Below are 25,306 nucleotides of genomic sequence, written 5' to 3'. Positions count from 1 at the left end.
ACGGGCTCAAAATGCCCGTGCCTTTGTTTATCATGCATGCATTATAATACTACAGGCGATTTTTCTACTTATTATACTACAGATCGACAGTCCTGTGACTGCCTAGTAAAACTAGGACGTGGCCCGACGCCGACGGTTTTTTTTTTTTTTTTTTTTTTTTTTTTCCTTACTAAATACTGTTTATGCAGAAGTATACACATAATTGCTTTCTAATTTCTAACATTATTATTTTTCTTATCTATGTCTATATTTACACTTATTTGCCTAGTTATCATATATGTACACTTATTTCCTAGTTACCATATATGTACACTTATGTTCTACTTACAATGTACACTTAACCTATGTTACTGTTAGTAAGGATTTTTTTTTTTTTTTTTTTTTCTTATATATATATTATTTTTTATATAGTTATTATTTGTTTATCTATGTATAAGTTATCTATTTCTGTTATTTACTTAAATTTCACTACATAACTATTTATTTATCTATTTTTTTATTTTATTTTATAGGTACATCCACAAAATACATATGGAACATTATATATAATTCACTATTACATTATTATCTAATATGTATCCCATCACGGGGTACACAACATTCCACATTATATTAATGCCGTGTAGCAAGTATAATTAAAATTACTTCGCATAAAAAATTAACAGTAAAGATGCTACATGTTAATAATAAAATTCATTTAAAAAGGTCATCAATCAAATTTATATAAAGTGTAAAGTTGAGATAATATTAATAATCAAACTTAGCTTAACTAAAATTTAAATAAATATATCAACATGCAAAATAACTGCTATTTGTAACTATTTGATAAACCAAAAGGATATAAGAATTTATATATTTATATATCTACTTTCTTATTACTATATCATGAGCCACGCCTGATCCCAGCATCTTGAGCAGAGCCCTTGCCAACGACATATCACGCTTGTGGATGGTTCTTTTCAGGTTGTGCTCCAAGATTGTTTTTGTCGAGGCACCCAGCGCTCGGCTAACGAACCTGCCGATTGCGTCATCACCGTCGTCAGTGTAGTAGACACAGGTGTTAGTGTGTCTTGTTAACGCTACTACCGCATGAGGCACACTGTCGTGGATTTGTAGCCTCTCGGTCTTTGTCTGGACGATGATGACCTCGCTGTAGGTTTGCCCTTGTGCTTCATGAATGGTCATGACGCGCGATCCCTCTCCAGCACCGTATCCCTGGTCCATCAGGAATTTTTTCTCTTCCTGCGTATAGACCAAGTATAGGGTGGCCTTTTGAAGTTTTGGTATTGGCGCGCCAGTGTATCCATTCATTCTGAGGGAGTGGATGGTGGGATTTGCCGAGTACATGTTTATATATACCTCGCAGATGGCATATACAACGTCCATGGGACTCCGGTATGTGCAGGACAACTCACGTGAGATGTTGATTGTCAGGTAAGGTCTACAGTACCTTATTTCGAACAGATTTTCTCTGTCTATATAAGGCAACTGGTTGACATCTCCGATGAGAACAACTTCGCTTGCCCCCGAAAGCCGAGCCGCCATTACTATAGCTCCAAAATGGTTCATAAGGGCTTCGTCCACCGTTAAACGGTTACATTTCGTGCCCCTTTTGAATCCATTTGTTAAAATGGAGGCCATAGTACGTACCCTAGACCTGATTTTGTCGCCAAAGCGGCGGGCTAGTTTCTCTTTAAGATCTTTGGCAGCTTCGACCGTCGTGGTAACTACTATTTCCACATTCTCATCGAAGTTCCTAACTATGTGTGTCGTTTTTCCGCACCCAGGTACCCCGTTTATCCACTCCAGCTTCGGCAATTGCCAGCCCACGAGGCCCGCGTCGACATCAAGATCAACTGAAATGGATTTTGCCATCTCAAGCATCCTGTCATCCAGCATTACTCTCGTGCACTTGGCAACTACCAAAACCGGGTCCCTCGGAGGTGTTAAAAATTTTGGTGACGTGTTTTCCCGCCCCGCAGCCTCGGCCGTGCCCACAAAACCACCCGTGCCGCTATAGGCTGCCATATATTTTCCTGACATGTGTCCTTTGATAACCTGGGACGTGTCGTTATTATATATGGCTGCCTCTGCCTCATCGAGCAGCACCTTCAGCAGACCTTCGCTGCCTCGCTGATGGGCCTCCAAGATCTTTTTGCATGTGGCCAAGTTGACTTCTCGATTGGCTTTTACTATGGCTAGGAATTCAACCATTGCGTTAACTGCATGGTCTAGCGGGTTCGATGCCGGTCTTAGCCTGGGCGGGGTTACTTGTCCCTTATCGGCCCTAGTTCGGTGAGTTTTCGGCTTAACCGGTTTTCCTAGATGGTCAGCCATAGCCTGTCGGTCCGTCGATGTTGAAGGTCGAGGCGCGCGGCGAGACGAATTAAACGTCGTCTTTATTGGAGAGACCAATCTGTGGATGGAATTCTGCAGTGCCACCAAGCGGGTATCGGAAGTCCGCTCACTGTTATTGGTCATGGAAGTGGTGTGTGATCTCTGTGCTGCTATTTTCAGTTGTAGGCGTTCGGATTCACTCAGTGGTGGCTCACTGAGAACCGGCCCCTCAACTGGGGACGATGGCTTAATTTCTGCTTTCAGGAAATTCAGATCTTCCCCCCTGTCTTCATATACTATGATTTCGTGCCTTTCTGATGCTATTAGGCATCCATAGTAATTTGTTATGTCCCCTTTAAAGAAGCCGGTCCTCATGGCATCCACACTAATTTTTCGCGGGCCACTGTCTTGGCCTTCTCCGCAGAGTTTTGAGAGTATTGTGCATGCCCGCGCGAATGGGGTCTCCTCGCCCCATTCGAACAGTACGATAACCTTTTCTTGCAGCTGTACGCATCGATAGTCCAAGCCACTCACCATCCGCAAGTCCAGAGCATCAATCTTGTCACGCTTAATGCTCGTTTTTGCGGTACTCCCTTTTAAGAGCAGGGCGAGTCCCGGCGACACCGTCACCCGATCCGAACTCTCCGAGCGACAGAAACTGATACCTATTTTTTCTGCGGTGTCACTCATGAAAAGGGCTACACCCCGCGTCCTTATACTTGGGTCGCCACGTTCTCCTCTTTCTCTAATTAGCTCTTCAAACGTGGCGTATAGGGTGGTGTGTTGAGACGTTGTCGGTGTTTTTGCCCTCCCAAGAAGTCTCCGCAGCAGTTTAGGGACAGCTTGCAGTGACCTCGCAATTGGATTTTTTGGAATGCTGGATTGTGCAACTGCTGCATTCTGTAATGTGGGCTGTGTTGTATGGACGGCAGATAGTGCAGCGACCGAACCATTTGCTCTGGCAGCCATTTGAGCGACCGTTCTCGCGAATTTGAGAAAAGGCGATCTTGTAGTCTCTTTCTCCAAGATAGTGTTTAGAGAAATTTGGTCTAGTTTTATCTGTAGCTGGGTTTCCAACTCCAGTCTCCTTTGGCTAAACCGTGAACATTCTAAAAGAATATGGATCACCGTTTCCTCGCACTCCGAGTCGCACACACATGAGGGACTACTTTTAAGGCCGAAGCGATGCAGGTACGCCGAGAAGCCCCCGTGACCGGTTAGAATTTGGACATCGACTGGTGTTAGTGTCATATTCTTGATTATAGTCCTGGCGGTTTTTACGCACGGTAAAAACACCTTCGTGACCGAACCAGCCACAGACGACTCATAGCGCCGCTGCCATCTCCTCACCGTCTCCTCACGTATACGCCTCCTAACGTACGATATTGGGACTTGATCGTAGTCGGGGGCCAACTTATTCATTAGTGCTGCCTTCTTAGCTAGTTCGTCCGCTCGCTCATTGCCCGGCGTTCCTGCGTGGGCTCTGAGCCAGAAAAACCTCACAATTCTGCCGTCCTCTTGCATATCACGTATGCACTTTTTCATATCGAGAGCGAGGTGGTGGGTCACTGATGGGCTTCTTAATAGGTCGAGCGAGGATCTTGAGTCGCTTAGGATGTTGATCGAGGTCCAATTTGACCGCTTTGCCATAATTACCGCTCTGTAGAGTGCATACATTTCTGACTGAAAAACAGTATTGTGGGGCTCAAGTTGAAACATAGAATACCCGGACTCCCTATCCCCCTCCCACCATGTTAGGGCAGCTCCGACTCTTCCCTCTATCTTGCTGCCGTCTGTGAATATAAGGGGACCGATTATTCGGTGATCTTTAAGAGTTTGGTGATCCAGGCTCTCCAAGCACTCATACTCGGTTGTTATGAGTAGAGATGGGTGGGGATTTTGTAAATATCCCACCCTGCGCTCCATTTCTTTTCCTGGTGGAACGAAGTCCACGCAGTGCCCTTTTTTGATTTTAAATAGGGTAGCAGCCTCCTGGACTCGAAGATCAAGGGGTAATAGACCCGAGAGGACCAAGGCCGATGCCAGAGATACAGTTCTGTACGCTTTGCATAACTTTATAGCGAAACCTCTCTGAAGCGAGCCCAACTGTCTTATAGTCATCAGTTTTTCGGCTGCCGGAGACCATGCGCTTGCTGCATAGAGAACTATAGGCTCTATTACCGCCACATATATGGTCCTCACTATCTCACCATTCAAACCCCACGTAACCCTCACCGCGCGTGCTAGTTGTTTATATATATCTGCGGCTTTTTTACATATAGCAGACACATGCGCGTTAAAGGTCAATTTAGAGTCTATAACCAAGCCCAGCAATTTGATTTCGTTTACAAAGCCCAGCCGAGTGCCAGCCATATGAATTGTGGGGAGGTCATATTTGAGCTTTCTTGTAAGTAGCATCGCTTTGGTCTTGTGCGGTGCGAAGCTCAACTTATTAAGGGTGCCCCAATCATGAACGGCAGCAAGGATCGTATCAGCTTGGGATTGCAAAACGCTAGTCTGGTGGTGAGAGAACACAAGGACCACGTCATCTGCAAATGCTTGACAATAAATCCCTGACATTGCCATTTTTTGGAGTAGCGGGTCCAGGATTAGGTTCCAGAAGGTTGGTCCACCAACTGATCCTTGGACGCAGCCTTTCGATGTACCCTTTTAAGGTCTAAGATTATTAATATCTAAGATGGAGCGGTCAATTTTTGATATGATATTCAAAATGTTTAGAATTCCTAATGTGGGTAACACAAAAAAATAAAATCTTAGATATTAAAAATAGCACGGTGTCGTCTCCTGTCAAAGATTTTCATTGTAATATGAAACTTTGAATAGTTACGGGTTTCTGTAAAGAGCTCACTATAGACGGCGCCACGGTTCGCTTAAACCGAAATTAAAAAGTATCATATCGAAAATTTCGCTCGAGCGGGTGCATCGTTCCATAGCTTAATTGGCTAGAGCGCCGACACGGTACGTCGGAGACGCGGGTTCGAACCCCGCTGGAGCGGTCAATTTTTGATATGATATTCAAAATGTTTAGAATTCCTAATGTGGGTAACACAAAAAAATAAAATCTTAGATATTAAAAATAGCACGGTGTCGTCTCCTGTCAAAGATTTTCATTGTAATATGAAACTTTGAATAGTTACGGGTTTCTGTAAAGAGCTCACTATAGACGGCGCCACGGTTCGCTTAAACCGAAATTAAAAAGTATCATATCGAAAATTTCGCTCGAGCGGGTGCATCGTTCCATAGCTTAATTGGCTAGAGCGCCGACACGGTACGTCGGAGACGCGGGTTCGAACCCCGCTGGAGCGGTCAATTTTTGATATGATATTCAAAATGTTTACAAGTAACAATCATTAGGACTAATAGAATAACAGTAAATGTTTGGAAAAATATTATGCGCTTACGCGTAGCATAATATTTTTCCAATCCTTTACGCGTTAGCCTGTAATATCCCACTACTGGGCATAGGCCTCTTTCCCCATGTAGGAGAAGGATCAGAGCTTAATCCAATGCGGGTTGGCGGATATATTTCCTACTATGAGTAACGATCGCTATCAGGTGTACATGATATCAACCGGGACCGACGGCTTAACGTGCTCTCCGAGGCACGGTGGGGAGACCCACAGGGACTGCATAAGCACCCAGACCGCGGAAAACACCTGTATGGCCAATACAAATGTTTGTCATGTGCGGGGATCGAACCCGCAACCGCCAGCGCAACAGGTATAATCCATGGCTGTAACCGTTGCGCCAACGCGGCGTCTAAAAAAAATATTACCAGTCGCTCAATTTCCGTTCATTAGAACAACAGTTCCATTATTGTGTTGAAACTTTTTCAATGAATACAACATACTGACCTGCACAGTCGAAGGAGTTACACGACCTCCCCTGTTCCCCATAACCCTCACAAGGTGGCTTCGAACAGTACCTCCGTCGTATCTGTCTCCCTCCCCCACAGGTTTTACTGCAGGGTCCCCATCCGCCCCAACCTGCCCAACCTGTAACAATACAATCATAATAATAATCGTAAAATCTAAACCTTTCTAATGGACCTCACTCCATTTACTAATTAAGTAATAATAATAACATAGTAAAATATACCTGGATTTTATTTATTCGTATTTGATGACAATTTGTGTAATGGCGTTTTTATTGTAAGTGTATTATATTGTAACAGCTTGTAATTTTTGGCTGGTGCACAAATAAACCTTCTTATGTTAAAGTACAATCTATACATATAATAAAATGGTAGGAAAGTCAAAACTGTATATTAAATATTTTTTTAAAAGAATATTTTGGGTGTGATCTATAATCAATACCGAAGCCAAAAATATAGTTTTTAGAATTTTTATCTGTTTGTCTGTTTGTCTGTATGTATGTCCGGGATAAACTCAAAAAGCACTGCATGGATTTACTTCAAATTTGGCACGAATATTATTAAGAACTCGGGTCAACATATAAGCTATATATTATCATGCTATCACCTACGGGGAGCGAGCAGTGAACCTTTATTTTTTCAACGCATTCTGTAACAACGTGTAATCTAACGACGCATATTTGAATGTTGTTGTTATTATGTTAATAACCATGCTATAAGCTAGCTTCACACTATAAATAAAGACATTCTGTAGTATATTTAGTATCAGCATTGCACCCGTGCGAAGCCGAGGCGGGTCGCTAGTACTTTGTACTGTCGCTAGTGTTGTAGGAAAATTATCTGGTAATCTCGAATAATAGTTTAGTCTCGAGTAAATAAGTTCCTATTTTTAGCCGACTTCAAAAAAGGAGGAGGTTACTCAATTCGATCATATATTTTTTTTATCTATGTTCGGCGATAACTTCGTCGTTTATGAACTGAATTTGATAATTCTTTTTTTTTTTCTTAGAAAAGAGATAACCCAAGGGTAGTACCATGATAAGGAAACTAGGATCCGATGGTGGAATCCCAGAGAAATCAAGGGAAATCCTCGAAAATCGTAGTGACCACTAGTGCGTTTGTTAGTTTTTTTCGTCTACTTACGTTGTATTACTTGTCGATGTAATTAAAGTCGGTTTTTTTTTCGTTTGCTAGCAAATACAATTATTGTTTTGGTAGTTTAGGACTTTTTTTAGCTACAGAGCGCTTGCGCACTTAAATACAATTTGAAATAAAAAATCACACTATTGAGTTAAAAGAAAGAGTTAAGTTTTCCAAGTTTCTTCACTTTTCCGTGGCTAATAGTTTTGATATTGATAGATGAGCTCGCTTTGGGATATTACAAGAGTTTTACTCAAGCTTAAGTCTTCTTACTAAAATATATCTGTTAAAGTTAGAAACTGAAAAATTTCAAAGTATTTTTACACAAATTCTAAAATAGAAATGTGTTTAAAAACCTAGTACAAAGATGACTCAAAAACAAAGAATAATAATAGACTTTCCTATTCTTATACTAAAGTACTAGCTGACCCCGCAAAAGTAGTTTTGTCATATATTTTATTAACTTTCTCAATTCCCTCCCCCCCTTATAACTTAGGGGAAAGAAAAATAGATGTTGGCCGATTCTCTGACCTACCCGATATGTACACAAAATTTCTTTATATTTTATTAACTCTCTTACCCTCCCCCTTATAACTTAGGGGTATGAAAAATAGATGTCGTTCGATTCTCAGACCTACCCGATATGCACACAAAATCTCATGAGAATCGGTCAAGCCGTTTCGGAGGAGTTTAACTACAAACACCGCGACACGAGAATTTTATATATTAGATTATAAACATTAGAAGAAAAGTGACAATGGACATACGCGAAGCTAATATTTTAATAATAGATTTAACAAAACATGCCATTTTCCTCATTGTAAAATACATTACTTAAAAACGATTAAATTTTTTTGATATATAGTTTCAGAATATTTTTACATAAGTCATAAATGTTTAACAGCGAAACTTTTTAAGTATGAAAGAAGATAAGAAAAAAGGAAAACATACCGACGGCATTCCATATTGCTATATCTACGCCCAAGCTCCAAGGAACCGCTGCAGCAGTGGCCTCCAGCCATGGGCCGTCTGGTGGAGTTGTCTCTAGATCCACAGCTGGGTCGCTGACTCTCGCGAAGACCACCAGCTCACTCTGTGGTGCCATACTCCAGTTGAAGCAGTCCCCAAGTTGGGTGCCTATCTTCAAGTTCACCTGTCTAAGGAAAAATAGTTTTCAGTATATTTATTTTTTATTTTCAGCATATTTTTTAAAATATTTTATCAAATAAGCTAAACTTATTTATAGCATAATAAATAACTTTAATTTTCCAATCTAATATTCTGCCGTCTTAATTAAGAAGGGCACAACTAACATTTTTTGCGAAATTAAGTTATATATATATTCGAAATCAGAAAAAAGAGGCCTATCTGCCTAATTTTTTGTGTATTTTTAGTAGCAAAATTAACAGAGATAGTATAAGCTTAAAGGACACAACTACACTATTATTTAAGTTTTAGTACAGGAAAAGGGCGCATTGAGAGATATGACGTATAAGCCACCTTTAAATTTTAGTATATTTAATTGAACTGGCGTACGTCAAATATAAAAAAGGCATAAGTGGCACTTGTGCTCATCTTTTATACCAACACATTAACAATTAATGTAAAAGAAAGGTCACAACTGGCAGTTATGGTAAGGTTATTTTTATTACTTGTTTCTATACTTATTAATACTTTTTATTTATTTTTATTTAAACATTTTTAACAACAAATAACCCTTCTAGACTACAACTAATGTTGTTAAAAAACCGTAGAAGGGTTAGTTGCTGGTAAAAATATTTTCGTATAGTGAAAATCAAAATGTTTAACAGAATAAATGTTAAAATCGCTATAGCCGTGTTTTTAAGCTTTTGCTATTTATACTATTTATAATGCATAATTATAAATAGTGATGCATTTTCATGCATTGTTTATAGGTACTTTATTAGCTAATTATGTTATAAATGTTAAAATGTATTTATTTTGTTTGTTTGTCTTTCTTTTTCATCGCTATATAGGTATAACGTCGCAGTTGTAAGTGTAAAGTTGAAAAGCTAGAGGACAGAGGCCTTTTTTATACAGATACCGTTGCTTTGACTTTGATGACTAGCCCGTTGGCGCAATTTGTAGTGGCCCTACTTTCAGTGCCGTGGGTTGTGGGTTCGATTCCCGCCTGTGTAATATTTGTATTTATATATGTATTATTTCTATGTATATTTATAAAAAAAATATATAGTTATAACAGTCGGCTGTTACCTGTAACACAAGCATTAAGTTTTTTACCATAGGAACAGACGACCGTGTGTGTATGTTATAAGATATTTATTTTATTTATTTATTTAGCGAGTGTAATTGCTCAGCAATAATAATTATACTATTTTTTTTCAGCAATATGTCATCGAGAAGCGCAAAATTAGTAAATGCTGCTTTACGCAACGAAAACTTTGTAAAGGAACAGATATCTGTCCCATCAACAAGTGCCATTAAAAATTCCGTACAGGCATCAAGTGAGGAAATTTGGTCAGTTTTTGATTCTGATGATTCATTATCAGACAAAGATTACGAATTACCTTTAACATGCCAACAAAACATCAGTACCAATAACAGTGACTCGGAATCCGACTTTATACCGTGTTCACAGAAAATTAAACACAGAACAATTTTGGAATCACCTGAACAATCGGACGGAGAAACAGTTCAACTGACTAAGAAAGGAAGTATAAGGAAGCGGAAAACATACAACGTTAGCTTAAGAGATCGAAAGAGACTAAAGAATGAAGAAAAAATATTAACTAAATATTTTGTAAAGGCAGGTTGCCAGGAAAACATCTGCAAAAAAAATGCTCAATTTTGATGAATATTGTTTACGTTTGTTACTGGTTGTGTTAATTTTTTTCATTTCAGACAAATTATGTGCTGCAAGCCATTTTAAATTATACGAATTTAATTATAATTTGTGATTTTGACTAAATTCCTTAATCGATACAATTAATTTAAAATAAAAGTTTGATTTTGTAGTAACTGCCTTGTTTTATCTTTAGAAAAGTAATAAAGTTTTAATATTTTACTTTATATTTTTATGTATCTAATTTTACACTAAAAGAGCACAATTGAATAAAAGTGCCTTTTCATGGTAACATTTCAATATTTTACTTAATATTTTACATTAAAAAGGCGCATTTTGTTGTATGTGCCTTTTTAACGTAATATTTCTGTTTTTACCTTATTTTTTATGTTAAGTTGAAAGAAAAAAAGAAAACTATTTATTATATGCATTAAAAATAAAAGAAATATATTGCTATAGTCTAATATGTACTATATAAATGCAAGTATTTACATTCGCACAATTTCGGAAAACATGGCTATGTGATGATTTTTTTCAACAAAAAGAAAAAATATTTTAAAGTCCTTTTTCTCATTATTTACAAAATGTTAGTTGTGCCCTTTTTAATAAAGACGGCAGTATTGACAATTATAATTAAGAAAACACAGTCAGACATCTTGATATCAAACTTAAAAACTATCAACGTAAATCTAAATCTGAATGAAAACGATTACAATATATGACGTATGTAACTGGTTTTGTTACACACGCCTTATTTTTATAGTACAGCTTGTTTTCAAATTATAAAATAAACAAAACATACATATAAATTTCCAATGCAATTTCGTTCTACATTTTTACTCGGAGCGCGAATTAAGTAAAACTTTTCTTATTAAATCTCTTCTCGCTAACGACGCTTTCACATCAGCCCCCGAGGAGCAAATTGAATTTACAAAAGTAAATGTTAAGGGCATTCACACGTGCCGAGTACCTACATTCCAATCACGCAACACTTTTGCCGGGAAAATTTAATTATACGGATCGCGATCTTTGCGAAGTCGGTCGGTTTAATTGAGTTCCACACTAATCTTTAACTTGCCTCTGCGGAGTTCGTGTCGGGATTAAGATGGAGATTATAGCGTATTAATACTTTTAATTAAAATTCTATTGCAAGGGTACATTTTTTATTAACGTGCAACTGATTAAATATATTATATAACGTGGCAGTCAAGACTTTTATATCTCGCTAGGCATCATGCATTTGATAGTGTTCAATTCTCCCAAATTGTTTCATTTTGAGCTCTTGTTGAGCTCAAAATTCAACTTCATAGACAGCGACTCTTACCATGGTACTTTTGTCAGATGAACAGACAGACATAAAACAGAGTCGTAAAGATTTAGTTCAGTTTATATAACAAAGGTGTAATTGACTTAAAGAACAGTTCTTAGTTACAACCGAAAACATTGAAAGAAAAACATAAAAACCGATGTTTTTTAAAAAACTAAGGTAGGGTACATCTGAAAATTTTCTGCTTAAAATATGGAGCAGCCCGACTGTGGAGTACCTCGACGTTACAGAAGATCACAGATAAAATATACTATTATCAAGCAGTGTTGTGTTCTTGTTGGTGAGTAAGGTGACCAAAGCTCCTGTAGGAATTGGGTATAGGGTCGGCAACGCGCTTACCATCAGGTGAGCCGTACGCTTGATTGCCGTTTGAAAAAAAAAAAATATTTTCAAATTAGTATGATTTTAGGACAAATTTGAAATCCACACTAATATTATAAAGCTGAAAAGTTGTTTGTTTCTTTAAGAGGGCTAATCTCAGGAAATACGAGTTCAACTTGAAAAATTATTTGTGTTGTATATTCCATTTACCGAGTTAGGCTATAAGCTATTTTTTTCTAATTAATGGGCGTCAAACCACAGGGTACAGCGAAAACTTATATTACATAGCGTAAACGCTATAAGCTTATAAAATACACTGTATACAAAAACTTATGCGTGTTTTCAACACTTCTTGACCAACTTTCGTACTTTTAGCACCACTGAAGCAGTTATTGCCTTTGTTGTTCCCGAACTATTTTCTACCTAAAAATACTTTGACCGAAAAGATTGAATAGACATAAATGCAGAAGTTTTATTGTGTTCTTACTTTTTTTCCATTAACGGAATGACAGTTGTTGTTACATTTTATCTAAATAATGGATTTTAGTCATTGTTTTAATTTGACTAGTGGTCGCCCACTGGTCGAAATTCGATCATAATTAATTTAAATTATAAGTTTGAACATTATTAAGGTTCTGTTGTTAAAGACTATACTTCTATAATGATAAACAAAAGAGTATATATATGCGGGTGTGTGTCAAATACAAGGTAGTGTGTGTAATGTTTTTCTTTATTGGTTTAATGTACGTTTTATACACAATTAAAATATATATATTAGCACTCTGCACTCGTTTTTTATATAAACTATAAGTGTGCGAAATTTCATACACCTCCGTCCGTGCAATTTTCATAAAAAGGGGTACAAAGTTTTGTTTCACGTATTATAATATATAGTGACACTGTTATAATAATATTGTTTATACTATGAGTCGATGCGCGATAATTAATATTCAGAAACTATCCTTAACAATAATGCTATCTTAAATAATAAGCACCCATATGAACTATTTATACTTATAAATTAATTTAGTACGAAAAAAAGCCTTTTGTACCTGTCTGTTGTGTTGTATGGTGAACCGGAGTATTGACTAATTGATGCCAGTTCCACACCTCCCCTGTATATTGATACTAGCGCCAAATCTAGCGTTTTAATCTGAAACAAAGATATATTCAGTAAATAACATATAATTAATTTAAAAAATAAATTTAAAAATTACTTTCTTGACACTATTGTGACTTGATATATTTGAGAGTGTGCATCTTTTTATTTGAGTTTTTAGTCCCAGCTTGCTTCTAATAGGATGTGGGTAAATATGTGATTATTTTATATTTTATGTTTCATTACTTTTTACTGAATAGCATTGTCATAAACGTGCGTGGTTTTTTAATGCTATTTATAATAAATAACTACATTATTGTTTATTTGATAAATAAATTAAAAAAAAATATAGACTTTTATTTATCTTATCTTATAACATTCAGACACAGACGTCTGTTCCTAAGGTAAGCAATTTAATGCTTGTGTTATAGATAACAGCCGGGAGATATATGTAGCTCCATTTATATAAATATTCATGGGAATGATACATATATAAATACAAATATTATACCCAGACTCGGGCGAATCGAACCCACAACCAGGCGGGAAGCAGGGCCACTACAAACTGCACCAAACGGGCTAGTCAATATGTGTGACCCATTTAATATTCATTTTAACAACTAGACAGTATAAAGGGGTGGAGCTTTAAATTAGAATATCTTATGCACCTCTGAGTCACAGTCAAAGTTACTGCTATTTCTCCACACTGTTTGTAGTGTAAGCCAATGTCATATAACTAGTATCATATGCTGGTTATGTTGTTGACAGTACGAGTAATGTTTACTACTTTAGTAGCTCGAAACAGCTTATATCTGAATTTGTAGTCTCTATAGAGCTGGTTTTAGAATGAGGACATCGTGTTAAGTTCTTTGAAAACTGTGTTTCAAATTTAGAGCGACGTATAAATTAAACGAAATTTAAATGAGAGAACCGAATTAACATACAAAAAATCTAAATCATAAATGTCTTTATGAATAAAGTAAGTTATAATAAAATAAATACTTATTTATTCAAAAATTGGCTTCAAAAGATTTATTAAATTGTCCTTTTTTAAAATTATTTTTATATAAGTGTTTGGTAAACTAACTACAGTTAATTTTACATGAAGACACGCACAGCTAGAAACTCGTCAGGTAATATATTAAAGAACTATCAATTGCAAATGATATCGTAATAACAATATCTTATTAAATATTAATTGTAAGTGTAGTAAAACTTATTATTAAAAATATAAATGGGTAGATTTGAATCATAGTATATGTTAATCAATTTTTTTTTATTTGTAATAAAAAACGTAGGTAACCGCGTTGCGACAAAACAAAATGTTGTTTTTAAATTGACCTAAGATTTTTTTTTATGGCAGTATTAAACTTACTAAGTACTATCCGGCAAACGTTGTTTTGCCATATTTGTTATAAACCCCTTAAGCCTCCAATGGCCAAGGTTGCTGTAAGATATCCGAAACGTCGGTCATGTAAAAAATCTAATAAACCGCGAGAAAATCCGAAAAAGTTGTTTCTTTACAATTTTCTGATAATTAATTATCGCTGATAAAGCTTTAGAAATTAAATCGAGAATAATATTTTGGTAATAGGTATATAGTTTTGGTATTAGTTATGTAAATGTCAAAATGAAACGTATAAAATCAATCAACACTGGAATCCATAAAAGCTATGTACTTGAAATATTATGACGCGGCAAAATCGATACTATCGCGGAAAGCATCCACTTTGCTAATAACAAAATATTGAATGTATCGTACCTAGTGACACTATTTTATTTTAAAAAGATCGAATATTTTTATAACATCATAAGATAAAATATATTTAAAAACATATTAACAATGCACGAATGAACAACAGTAACTTTGGATTCGGAAAAACTTTTTCCCAAGTCAACTTTGTTCAGTAATTAATATTTACTTAATCATCATTACAGCCTATACAGTCCACTGCTGGACATAGGCCTCCACAAGTTTACGCCAAAAATAACGTGAACTCATGTGTTTTGCCCATAGTCACCACGCTGGGCAGGCGGGTTGGTGACCGCAGTACTGGCTTTGTCGCACCGAAGACGCTGCTGCCCGTCTTCGGCCTGTGTATTTCAAAGCCAGCAGTTGGATGGTTATCCCGCCATCGGTCGGCTTCTTAAGTTCCAAGGTGGTTGTGGAACCTTGTTATCCCTTAGTCGCCTCTTACGACACCCACGGGAAGAGAGGGGGTGGCTAAATTCTTTAGTGCCGTAGCCACACAGCACAATATTTACTTATAAGTAAGTAATATTTACTTAATACACGATATATAGGTAATAATCATCAAAATGCTGTGTGGTTACGGCAATAAAGAATATAGCCACCCTCTTTCTTCCCGTAGGTATCGTAAGACGGGCAGCAGCGTGACTATAGGCAAAAAACACGAGTTCGAAAGGTTTCTGAGCTGGTACAATCAAAAAAGCGTAGCAACGCGCACAGGGACAGCTAGTATATAACGAAGAATATCTATATAAATAAATATCTACACAATACACACACGGTTGTCTGTTCCTAAGGTAAGCAACTTAATGCTTGTGTTATAGGTAACAGCCGACTGGTATAGCTACATTTTTTTTTTCGATATACATACTTATAAATAATACACATATGTATAAACATATAAATAAATATGTATATTACACCCAGACTCGGGGTGGGAATCGAACCCACAACCCTCGGAGCAGAAAGCAGGGTCACTACAAACTGCGCCAGCGGGCTAGTCATATATCATATATAGTATAATAAGTATATACTATATAAGTAACATACACGCACGACCGTTTTTTTTTATGAAGACAACTTGATACTGGTATTTAAGGTTACAGCTGATTAATAAAGCTTCATATTTCATTTTTTTTTAAAGTGCACATAAATTAATACGCGTATAAATACGATAAACTTTATACCCTGACTCGGGGCAATAATCGAACCGACAATAACAGAACGCAGGGTTACTACAAAGTACAAAACCAATGCAATCAATAACGATATAAGCTCAATATGTCAAAACAATATTTTCCGAGAATTCTCTCAATTGCTTAAAGTTGGTATGTTATAAACATCGCAGCTGCGTAAATAATTTCGAGTCACGTCAAACCACAGTATATTACGCCTACAACTTTTTTATTGTAACAAGCGAGAAATAGTTTTCCACAGCCTTGTACGTGTAATGGACAGACGCGGGAAAAATATAAACGCTTCTAACTCCAAGTTGACCGATTACGGAATTATGTGCCAGACGATTATGAACATTATTCCAGAATTATAATGTTTGTAAATAGGATATTTCGTAGTCTATATATGTTATATTTATATATATTATATTGTATATGTGTATATGTGTGTGTTGTGTGTATGTGTGTGTGTGTGTGTGTATTACTTATACATACTTTTATATATAAGTAAAGCAGCTACAAAAATTGGATGTTACCTATAACAGAAACATTAAGTTGCTTTTCTTAGAAACAGACGAGCAAGTGTGAGTTACATATATTTATATAAATTTATTAGTATTGCATAATGAAATATTCGTAGTATTGCATAAATCTACATTGTATTTTCTTTTTCAAAGAAGCTAAAAGTACTTTAATATTTATCAATAAATCTTACAAAGGAATGCTCAATCAAAGTTTTAAGAGTCAGAGACTTCATAATAAATACTCTATGAAAATATTTATGACACCATAAAATCACTTCAGTTCACAAGATTTATCACAATGATGTAACATTACATATTCTGTCATTCGATCACGTACGATAATGGCGTCACTCTGACAATAGTGAAGTCTCATCCAAATAACATCTTAAACGCTTAAATTTTTTGAGACCTCCATACTAATTATACAATAACATATTCATGTTACTTTAATGTTTCTACAATCGATCGACACCATCTCCTTATCCTTACGAATCTGTAGCTTGATGAGTTTCTGTAGGTACAGCAATAATTGATATAGTCATTAATGTATAAGTTATAACCTTTGTTATATTAAAATCATTAATAACGAACGATAATATTTTTTATGCCTTTAAAGCCTATTAAACTTTTCTACATCTAAAGTTTCTTACCTGATTATAACTATAATAGTACTACGATGTAACTAAATAGTATAACGAAGCTACTTGTATACTAAGTAAACTTTTAAACGAATTAGTTCAGAAACCTCGAAGATGTAAGGCAAATAATGATGTAAGTTCATTTTTTTATAGAGACGGTTAATATCCCATGATATTCGAAAATCGCTTTAAAAACAAAATTTTCATACACATCACATACAAAAGATAAAAGAGGAACTATCCGAAACGTGAACTGAATACAAAATCAAAACCACTGCTGTTTTAGGAGCAGTACAAGCTAGCGGTATAGCTACAAAAAGATAAATGAATATCCTAATATCATCTGAATTGTTTTTTAAAAATATCATCACATTATATCATTACTTACAGCCTATCACAGTCCACTGCTGAACATAGATCTTCACAATTTCTTGCCAAAAAATGGCGTGAACTCATGTGTTTTGCCCATAGTCACCACGCTGGGCAGTCAGTTTGGTGACCGCAGGGCTGGTTTTATCGCACCGAAGACGCTGCTGCACGTCTTCGGCCTGTGTATTTCAAAGCAAGCAACTGCTTAGATTAGCAGCTCTTACGACACCCATGGGAAGAGAGGGGTTGGCTATATTCTTTATTGCCGTAGCCACGCAGCTTTTACAATAATAAAATACAAACCCCTATTAAATACAAAAATTCAGTAATATTTTCGTATCGTCTTAAAAGTTGTTTTTAGCTTATAATATAGAAAAGGTATGGAACTCGCGTACGAAATGTTATGTATTACAGCATCTTCTTACGTTATTTAATACAAGATTAGTTACGAAACTAATATTATAACTTATTATAATTTTTACGAAAATTTGACTAGCCCATTAGCGCAGTTCTCATCTTACTTTTGCTCCGGGGATTGTAAAAAAAAAATTATACATGAATATAAAAAAATATTAAAAAACAAAAATAACATACTTTAACACTTCATATCTTTAAGAAAAATAACATACTTCATATACATTTTTGTAAGCATACTTCAAAAGAAACATTCAAATATTGAGTTACTAAAGAGTGCTTATGCTTTTATGTCACAAATTTCGTATTAATCTTAAAGTCTTTAGAATGTAGTTTAACTGAATTAAATGTTAAAATTAATTACTTTTAATATTTCATAAAGTTGAATTTTTTAAACGAGTTACCAAGGTTCCCACTGGCTCTTCACGTTAGAATCGACATAACAAGCAAAGTCACTTGACTATTCAAAAGAATCAAAAAAAATATATATATACAAAATATATTTAATTTTATTTAATTGTATGAAAATAAATAAAATCTTAAAATGTTAGTCTATAAGTCTGATACTCTTTTACTTTGGTTAGTTAGTAAATCTTTTTCTCATTTTATACTATGTGTATATTAAAATTCAAGAAGTTTAAAAATTTAACGGAATTTATATAAAAAAAAAAAATAGAATTGGTGTACATTTACAAGAAAAATACCTATTCTTCAGGGCTGGCAACAAAGTACTGGAAAATATACCCTAAACGAACCTAAACGGGGCACATTTTGTTAGAGTACACCAATTTTAGTACCTAGATCACGTTGTCACAGAAGACCTAAAGACAAATGTTGATATTGATCGAGAACGCAGGGCATTGTCAATCAGGGCGAATATGTTGGCACCCAGATTTGCTCACTGCTCGACTCCAGTTAAGATCACGATTGACTTAAAGCTTACTGCACTTCCTTTTAGATGAACAGTCTATTGGTCAGCTATACCCAGAGGTCGTATAGCGCCTTGCGTGTACAGTACAACAATGCATCTAGGACATTGCTGGGGCTGCCGCGATACTGTAATGCCTCTAGTATGTTCGTGCACGCAGGGGTCAACAATTTCCCGGCCATTCTACGCAAAAAAGCAAGCTCAGTTTTAAAGCGTGTGCGCGGCAACCGCAACAACGTCTCGAGAGTCATTGCCGATAGCTGGGACTGTCCGCTAGTCGAACAAACGTCTGACATGACGAGGTCACTGTTAGTTATTAAGTACTAACACTAGTTATTAAGCTTTTATTTTTTTTATTTTTACAAACAATTTGGATCTTTTGTCATCCGACTAATAAACATTTTTATTTTTATATTTTTATTTATTTATAAACCACCCAGTTTAGACTATTTCGTGTATTATGTTATGAGCAGATTGAAATGTTAGGGAATTCTTACACCATTATTTAAATATTTTATATGGATATCTTAGCACAGATGTCATAATTAAAACTGAAAAAAAAATCGTTTATACCTCATGTAATAAGATAATAATAATAATAAGATTTATTTATATTCTCACCACAATATTGCTAACAGGACATTAGATAGGTACATAATAACATGAGCACTAATATTGTGGGAGACTGGTGCCTAAGCTAGGCTCGAGGCTCGCTGTTTCAGGACACCAGGTCTCCACCCCTTAAAAAATATGGGATAGTAACTTTATATATCTAAGGTTAGTTAGTATATTTTATGTTATTCGCGGTACGAAACACATATAAACATGAAGAGTAAAGGCGAAATAACAACATTAAAAATAATAAACTTGTCCCAAAAAAGTTACATAGATTAATTTCTGTCATTATTTATTCAGAAACTCTACTCAAAAGCTATTTGTGAAAAAATCTCATAAATATGGTTTTATAATTGACGTTAAGATGAAACCGCGATGAATTCTAACTATATACAAACTGACAATGGTATAATAAATAAGTTTCACTGTACCGAAAAGTTACCGGAGCAAGGCTTGAAATCCATTTAACCCTCAACTGCCGTAGGTTGTTTAAAGCTTAACACAATTAACCCTCATCCCGGGAACAACTATTGGTTCGACCAATCCCACAAATTAGGATGAACATTGCTTTACAAAGGATTGGTCGAGATGCTGGTTCTTCACTCGTTACATAGCGACATATAGTTTAAAATTTTAATAACAGTTAATCATCTCGCAAAACAAGCAACTATTGAATGGCTACAGTACCAATATTAAATTTGTCATAGTCGGGCTATGCTTGGGGTCTCTCTCAAAGATAGGATTAGAAATGAGACTATCCGCGAGAGAACGAAAGTAACCGACGTAGCCCACAGAATTAGCAAGTTGAAGTGGCAGTGGGCTGGTCATCTGTGTCGCAGGACCGATGGCCGTTGGAGTAGATGGGTCCTAGAGTGGAGACCGCGTCTTGGCAAACGCAGTGTGGGACGTCCTCCGGCCCGTTGGACCGACGATCTACATAAGATTGCCGGTGTAGGCTGGATGAGGATTGCGGAAGACTGGAATGTCTAGCGCGAACTTGGGGAGGCCTATGTCCAGCAGTGAACTGCGATAGGCTGAAGTGATGATGATGATGAGTCGAGATGGCTAAGTCCACAAACCGTCGCGTCATATGTTTGCCACTGTATCACTCTGAGCTCAACCCAATTGAGCTTGTTTGGACTCAAGTGAAGGGCTACGTGCCTGCAAATAACAAAAATTATAAAATTGATGAAGTTCGAACCCTTGCTACAGAGAGTAGCTAAAGTGGATAGCCGAAAATTGTCATCATGCGTCAATTATGTGATAAGCAAGAACAAAAATATACAAAGAGGAAATTATATAGAAAATGTGTTAGAGCAGTTAATTATTCACGTATCGCAGAAAATTCATCAGAAGGAAGTGATGACGATAGTTTTTAAGATTATAAGAATTATATCAAAATTATTTTATTTATAAGTTTCTGTGCATTATACATTTATTTATAATATAACTAATATTGCTTTATAGTCTGAAAAAAAATCATAAATAAATAATTATTTATTTATGATTTTTTTTACAATTTCAAAACAAGAACAAAGGTGTTGAAGGGCTTACCCCTAACAACAATGACCCACTCTAACTGAGGTAGGGCACAGCAGGAATTTTCTGCTCAAAATCTGGAGCAGCCCGACTGGGGTACCTCGACCTCACAGATGATCACAGCTAAATTATACTGTTTTCGAGCAGTATTGTGTTCCTGTTGGTGCGTAGGGTGACCAGATCTCCTGGGGGGGATTGGGCTCTTACCATCAGGCGAGCCGTACGCTTGTTTGCCGACCTAGTGATATAAAAAAAACTCTGTCAATGAAATGTGCGAGAGACCATACTCAGTATTCGTTTGTTAAAAAAAAACATACCATTAACTCTTTGTTTTGTGTTCAGGCACTGTGACAAGATCGCTCCTAAATCACGTTAAAACTGTGACTTAGTAAGTTTTTTTTTCATATAAAGATGTCCTATGTCTTATTTTTGGCAAGCATACGTTTTTCGTTGAATTATACATTGTATGCTAGGCGTGGTTCGTCGAACATAAATTTCACATAGTAGTACCTTTTTATGCGCATTTTATATAGTCAGCATATAAAATTTCTATATACTCATCGTTTCGAAGAGCACAATAAAACAGACCCCAAAAAAATGCATTCATAAATTTAGTAAATCTTTACTAACAATAAATGTATATATTAAAAATTTGCCTGCAATAATTGTGCCACGATTGTTCCTAAATTGCCCTAAATTACACTATTTTCCAGATGAATTGATGATATTTTAAAATAAGGCAATCATCCTATCTATTGTATAATAATAAACTATAACACTTTTGTATTCGAAAAACAATGTATTGTAAAAAAAAATGAATATATTAAATTTTTCTATGTATATATTCTATTTTCACAAAAAAAGAAGTCTGTTTCAATAGGTCGGGCAAAATTAATTAAATAGTCAAAGCTAAGCAAAGCACGATTTGTCTTATTATATCAGCTACGCCACGCGGTATTTTTCAGGTGATTTTGGACCCCGTAAAAATATCGGGATAAACAGTAGCTTGTGTATTATTCTAGATCTCCAGCTATTTATGGACCAAGTTCCATTAAAATCGCTTACATACATTATACATTTATAATATTAATAAGACTCGTTAAAATGAGATAAGTAATACTACTAAACTTTCATGTAATTGTGCATTTCATTATTTTTTCAGTCACATCGATAATATTTGGTTTGAGACTGTTGAACGGATAACACAATTTTTTACTAAATTAGATTTATCGATTAATACTTTTTCTAAAAAAATTCGTACGATATATTTTTGGTACGAAACACGAAGGTAGATTTATCAAATCCTAAATTTGTAATATAGCATTTATCATCTTGTTATCTTCCTATATACACTACGCTCTTTTTAGGGTTCTGTAACTAGGGCTCACAGTGGAATTCTTTTACTAGGATTTTTTGTAAGCTATTCTGTCTGTTACTGTATGCAATTAGTAGAAAATCAAATAACATTTTTTTGGGCGTATTCACCATCAAAGTTGTACAGTCTATCTGTCTCAACTTTTTTCTCTTTTTCTCTCTATTTAAACAATATACTCGTATGTACGAAGTTACGTATAATATTTTCATACGACTGTATTTATTTTTATTGCATTCCAAACATCTAATATTGTGTTTACTGTGTTCTAAAGTAAAATAAATATGGAAGTTGTGCTAAATGTTTACGTTGCGTAATTATTATTGTTATATTCGCCTTTTTTTCTGTATTTTTACAGTATAATTTCTTTTCCTGTAGTATATTAGTATCGGTTGTACTTTATTTATTTAGAATTGTCATAATATTGAGATTTTATTTTTTTTTTGTTTAGTAGCAAGAATTTATTTGAATTTTGTTTATCTATACATAAATGAATAAAGATAACACAATGAAAAATACTTTTGCAATTTCGTTTGAGGCTAAAATGGTCACCAAAAAAAATAACGTAAATATACTTGATATAAAGAAAGAAAAAAAAAACTATTACTTGACTTTTAGCATCGTTCCGAAATAAATAAGAAAGGTCATTTATGTTAAAGTTATGAAGCTACTACCAAAGTTCAACACTGACTTTCGATGACCTTCCCTAAGGCATATAACACTAGAAATGTAGTTCACAAAAAATGGCAGCTATAAATGAAAAATCTGTTTATATATGGTTGTATAGTAACTACTGGGGAAAGGAGATATGGTCGGAAAAATGTTAGTACCATTCTTGCTTCGTATTCGCCTGCGCGGCATGCGCCTCTTCCCCATACAGGAAAAGGATCAGAGCTTAATCCACTACGCTGCTTCAATGCGGGTTGGCGGATATATTCCCTACTACGAATAACAATCGGTATCGGGTATACGTGATAATAACCGGGACCGACGTCTTAACGCGCTCTACGTGGCACGGTGGAAAACCCACAAAGACTGCACAAACACCCAGATCACGGCAAATGTCTATATGGCCAATACAAATGTTTGTCATAATGCGGGGATCGAACCCGCAACCGTCAGCGCAACAGCCACAAACCAGTGCTGTTCGTCATATTTATAAATATTTATTAATGTATTAAGTTTTTGTATTAATTACTAACAAATATCAATGTATATTCATAATAGATTGTTACATTTATATATGATATTCCGTAAAATTAATAATATAATTATTTACGTGTATACTAATACATCAATAATTTATTTTATACATTAGTAGGCTTATGTTACGAGGAATAGCACAATATGTCAGGTGTAGAGTCAGCCTTATCCGAGCAAACGCTATAAACTTCGCAAGAGAGGATGCTCGCGTAAATGAAAAAACAATAATGAGGCAATCTGTCTGGCGTACCGTGCCATCATGTAGTATTATCTTTGTAAAAGAGTAAGAAAATTGTGTTGGAGAAGCTTGGATCGTTGAGATGAGTGCGATTTGTCATGTAAATTGTTAGGACGATTGTGCCAGATTTGGGTTTGTGATATTTTTATTGTATGACAGTTCGAAGAGCGTTATACATATCTACTAGCTGACCTGGCAAGCTTTGTTCACCCATATGTTTAGAGATACGTTATCAACTAAGGGTATAAAAATAACTTACGACTCGACTTACTCTCAGATTTACACAAAAAAAACATAAAAATTCAACAATGAAGACTACGACACGAGATTTTTATATATAAGAAAAAATATACATTTATGTTATGTACTAGCTGATTCGGCAAACTCCATTCTTCTATTTAGAACCGTTAGAACAGCGATCACAGCACTGGCTGTTGTTTTGGCGGTCGTGGGATCGATCCCCGCTCACGACATTTGTATTGGCCATATAGATGTTTGTCATGGTCTAGGCATTTTTGTGTATTGTGTGTGTTTCCGGACGCCCGACACAGGAGAAAATCTTATTGGCAGCCGTTGAGTGTTTTGCGTTCATTTATTTATTATTAAAAAAAGATATATTTTATTAAATTTAGTCCTAATAATAATAAACACAACAAAAGGTAACTATCCATTCCAAATTAAACACATACGCGGTCCTATGTATCATTTTATATGTAGTGATATAATACGTTGCGTGGATTATATAAGATTATTGCATAGAGAGGTCAATTTATATATTTACTAGCTTCCCGCCCCGCCTTCGCACGTGTTTTTAAAAAAATTTCAATCACCCCTATTTTTTTTAAATATTATATAGTTTATGTCACCCGCGGATAGTTTAGCTTTCTAACAGTAAAAGAATTTTTCAAATCGGTTCAGTGGTTTCGGAGCCTATTCAATGCAAACAAAAAAACACTCAAATCTTTCCTCCTTATAATATTAATATAGATTACATTTTATTCATAAAATGTTCTGTATAATAGTAATTACATTATGACCACACAATAAAGTATATGAAATATTTTTCACAACACTTACCGAATAGGATATTGAATAATCATGATAAATTAATCAAATCAATGATGTAATAGAGATTCCCTAAGTGTGGTTGCGCGATGGTTAGAATACGATCGCCGCTGTATTTCAATCAATTTAAGCAAAATTGAATTTATTTCAGTCGCAGCCAAAAAAGAAACGCACATACTTCTTCGATAACTTTATTAAGTCTGATTCATAGAGTAAAGACATTTTGACTCTGGCACTTTCCTGTAGTTGCCATAAAAAAAAATAAAAAAAGTAATACAATTTATTGTCTATTCAATCACATCCTCCACAGCCAAAAAAAAGGATGATTATCTAACAACTTTAATCACATCTTGACATGTAAATAACATCAAATAAAACAAAGAATCATGAAACAAATTAAAATACAATTTACGAAGTATTGTAGCTTAGAAAAAAACAAACAAATTACTCGTGTTACTTGCACTTGAAACATACTCAAACATTAAACAGATATCAAGTGCAAGATGCATAAAAAAATTAATCTAAAAATATTC

General features: G+C 35.4%; 1 protein-coding gene across 1 annotated transcript in view; it reads right to left on the bottom strand.

Moving 5' to 3' along the window:
- LOC123658275 overlaps positions 1 to 25,306 on the bottom strand; it is a 101,777-nt gene that overhangs the window by 11,045 nt on the left and 65,426 nt on the right. The window contains exons 3-5 of the mRNA XM_045593712.1: positions 12,897 to 12,997; positions 8,324 to 8,529; positions 6,213 to 6,353 (exon numbers count right to left, since the gene is read on the bottom strand). Coding sequence (XP_045449668.1) covers positions 6,213 to 6,353; positions 8,324 to 8,529; positions 12,897 to 12,997 — 448 coding nt within the window. The remainder of the gene's footprint in view (positions 1 to 6,212; positions 6,354 to 8,323; positions 8,530 to 12,896; positions 12,998 to 25,306) is intronic.

Source organism: Melitaea cinxia, chromosome 12 (assembly GCF_905220565.1).
Source record: "Melitaea cinxia chromosome 12, ilMelCinx1.1, whole genome shotgun sequence".
NCBI classification, from domain to species: Eukaryota; Metazoa; Arthropoda; class Insecta; order Lepidoptera; family Nymphalidae; genus Melitaea; species Melitaea cinxia.
Note: the sequence above shows the minus strand (reverse complement) of the source record. Positions and strands in the feature narration are given on the sequence as shown.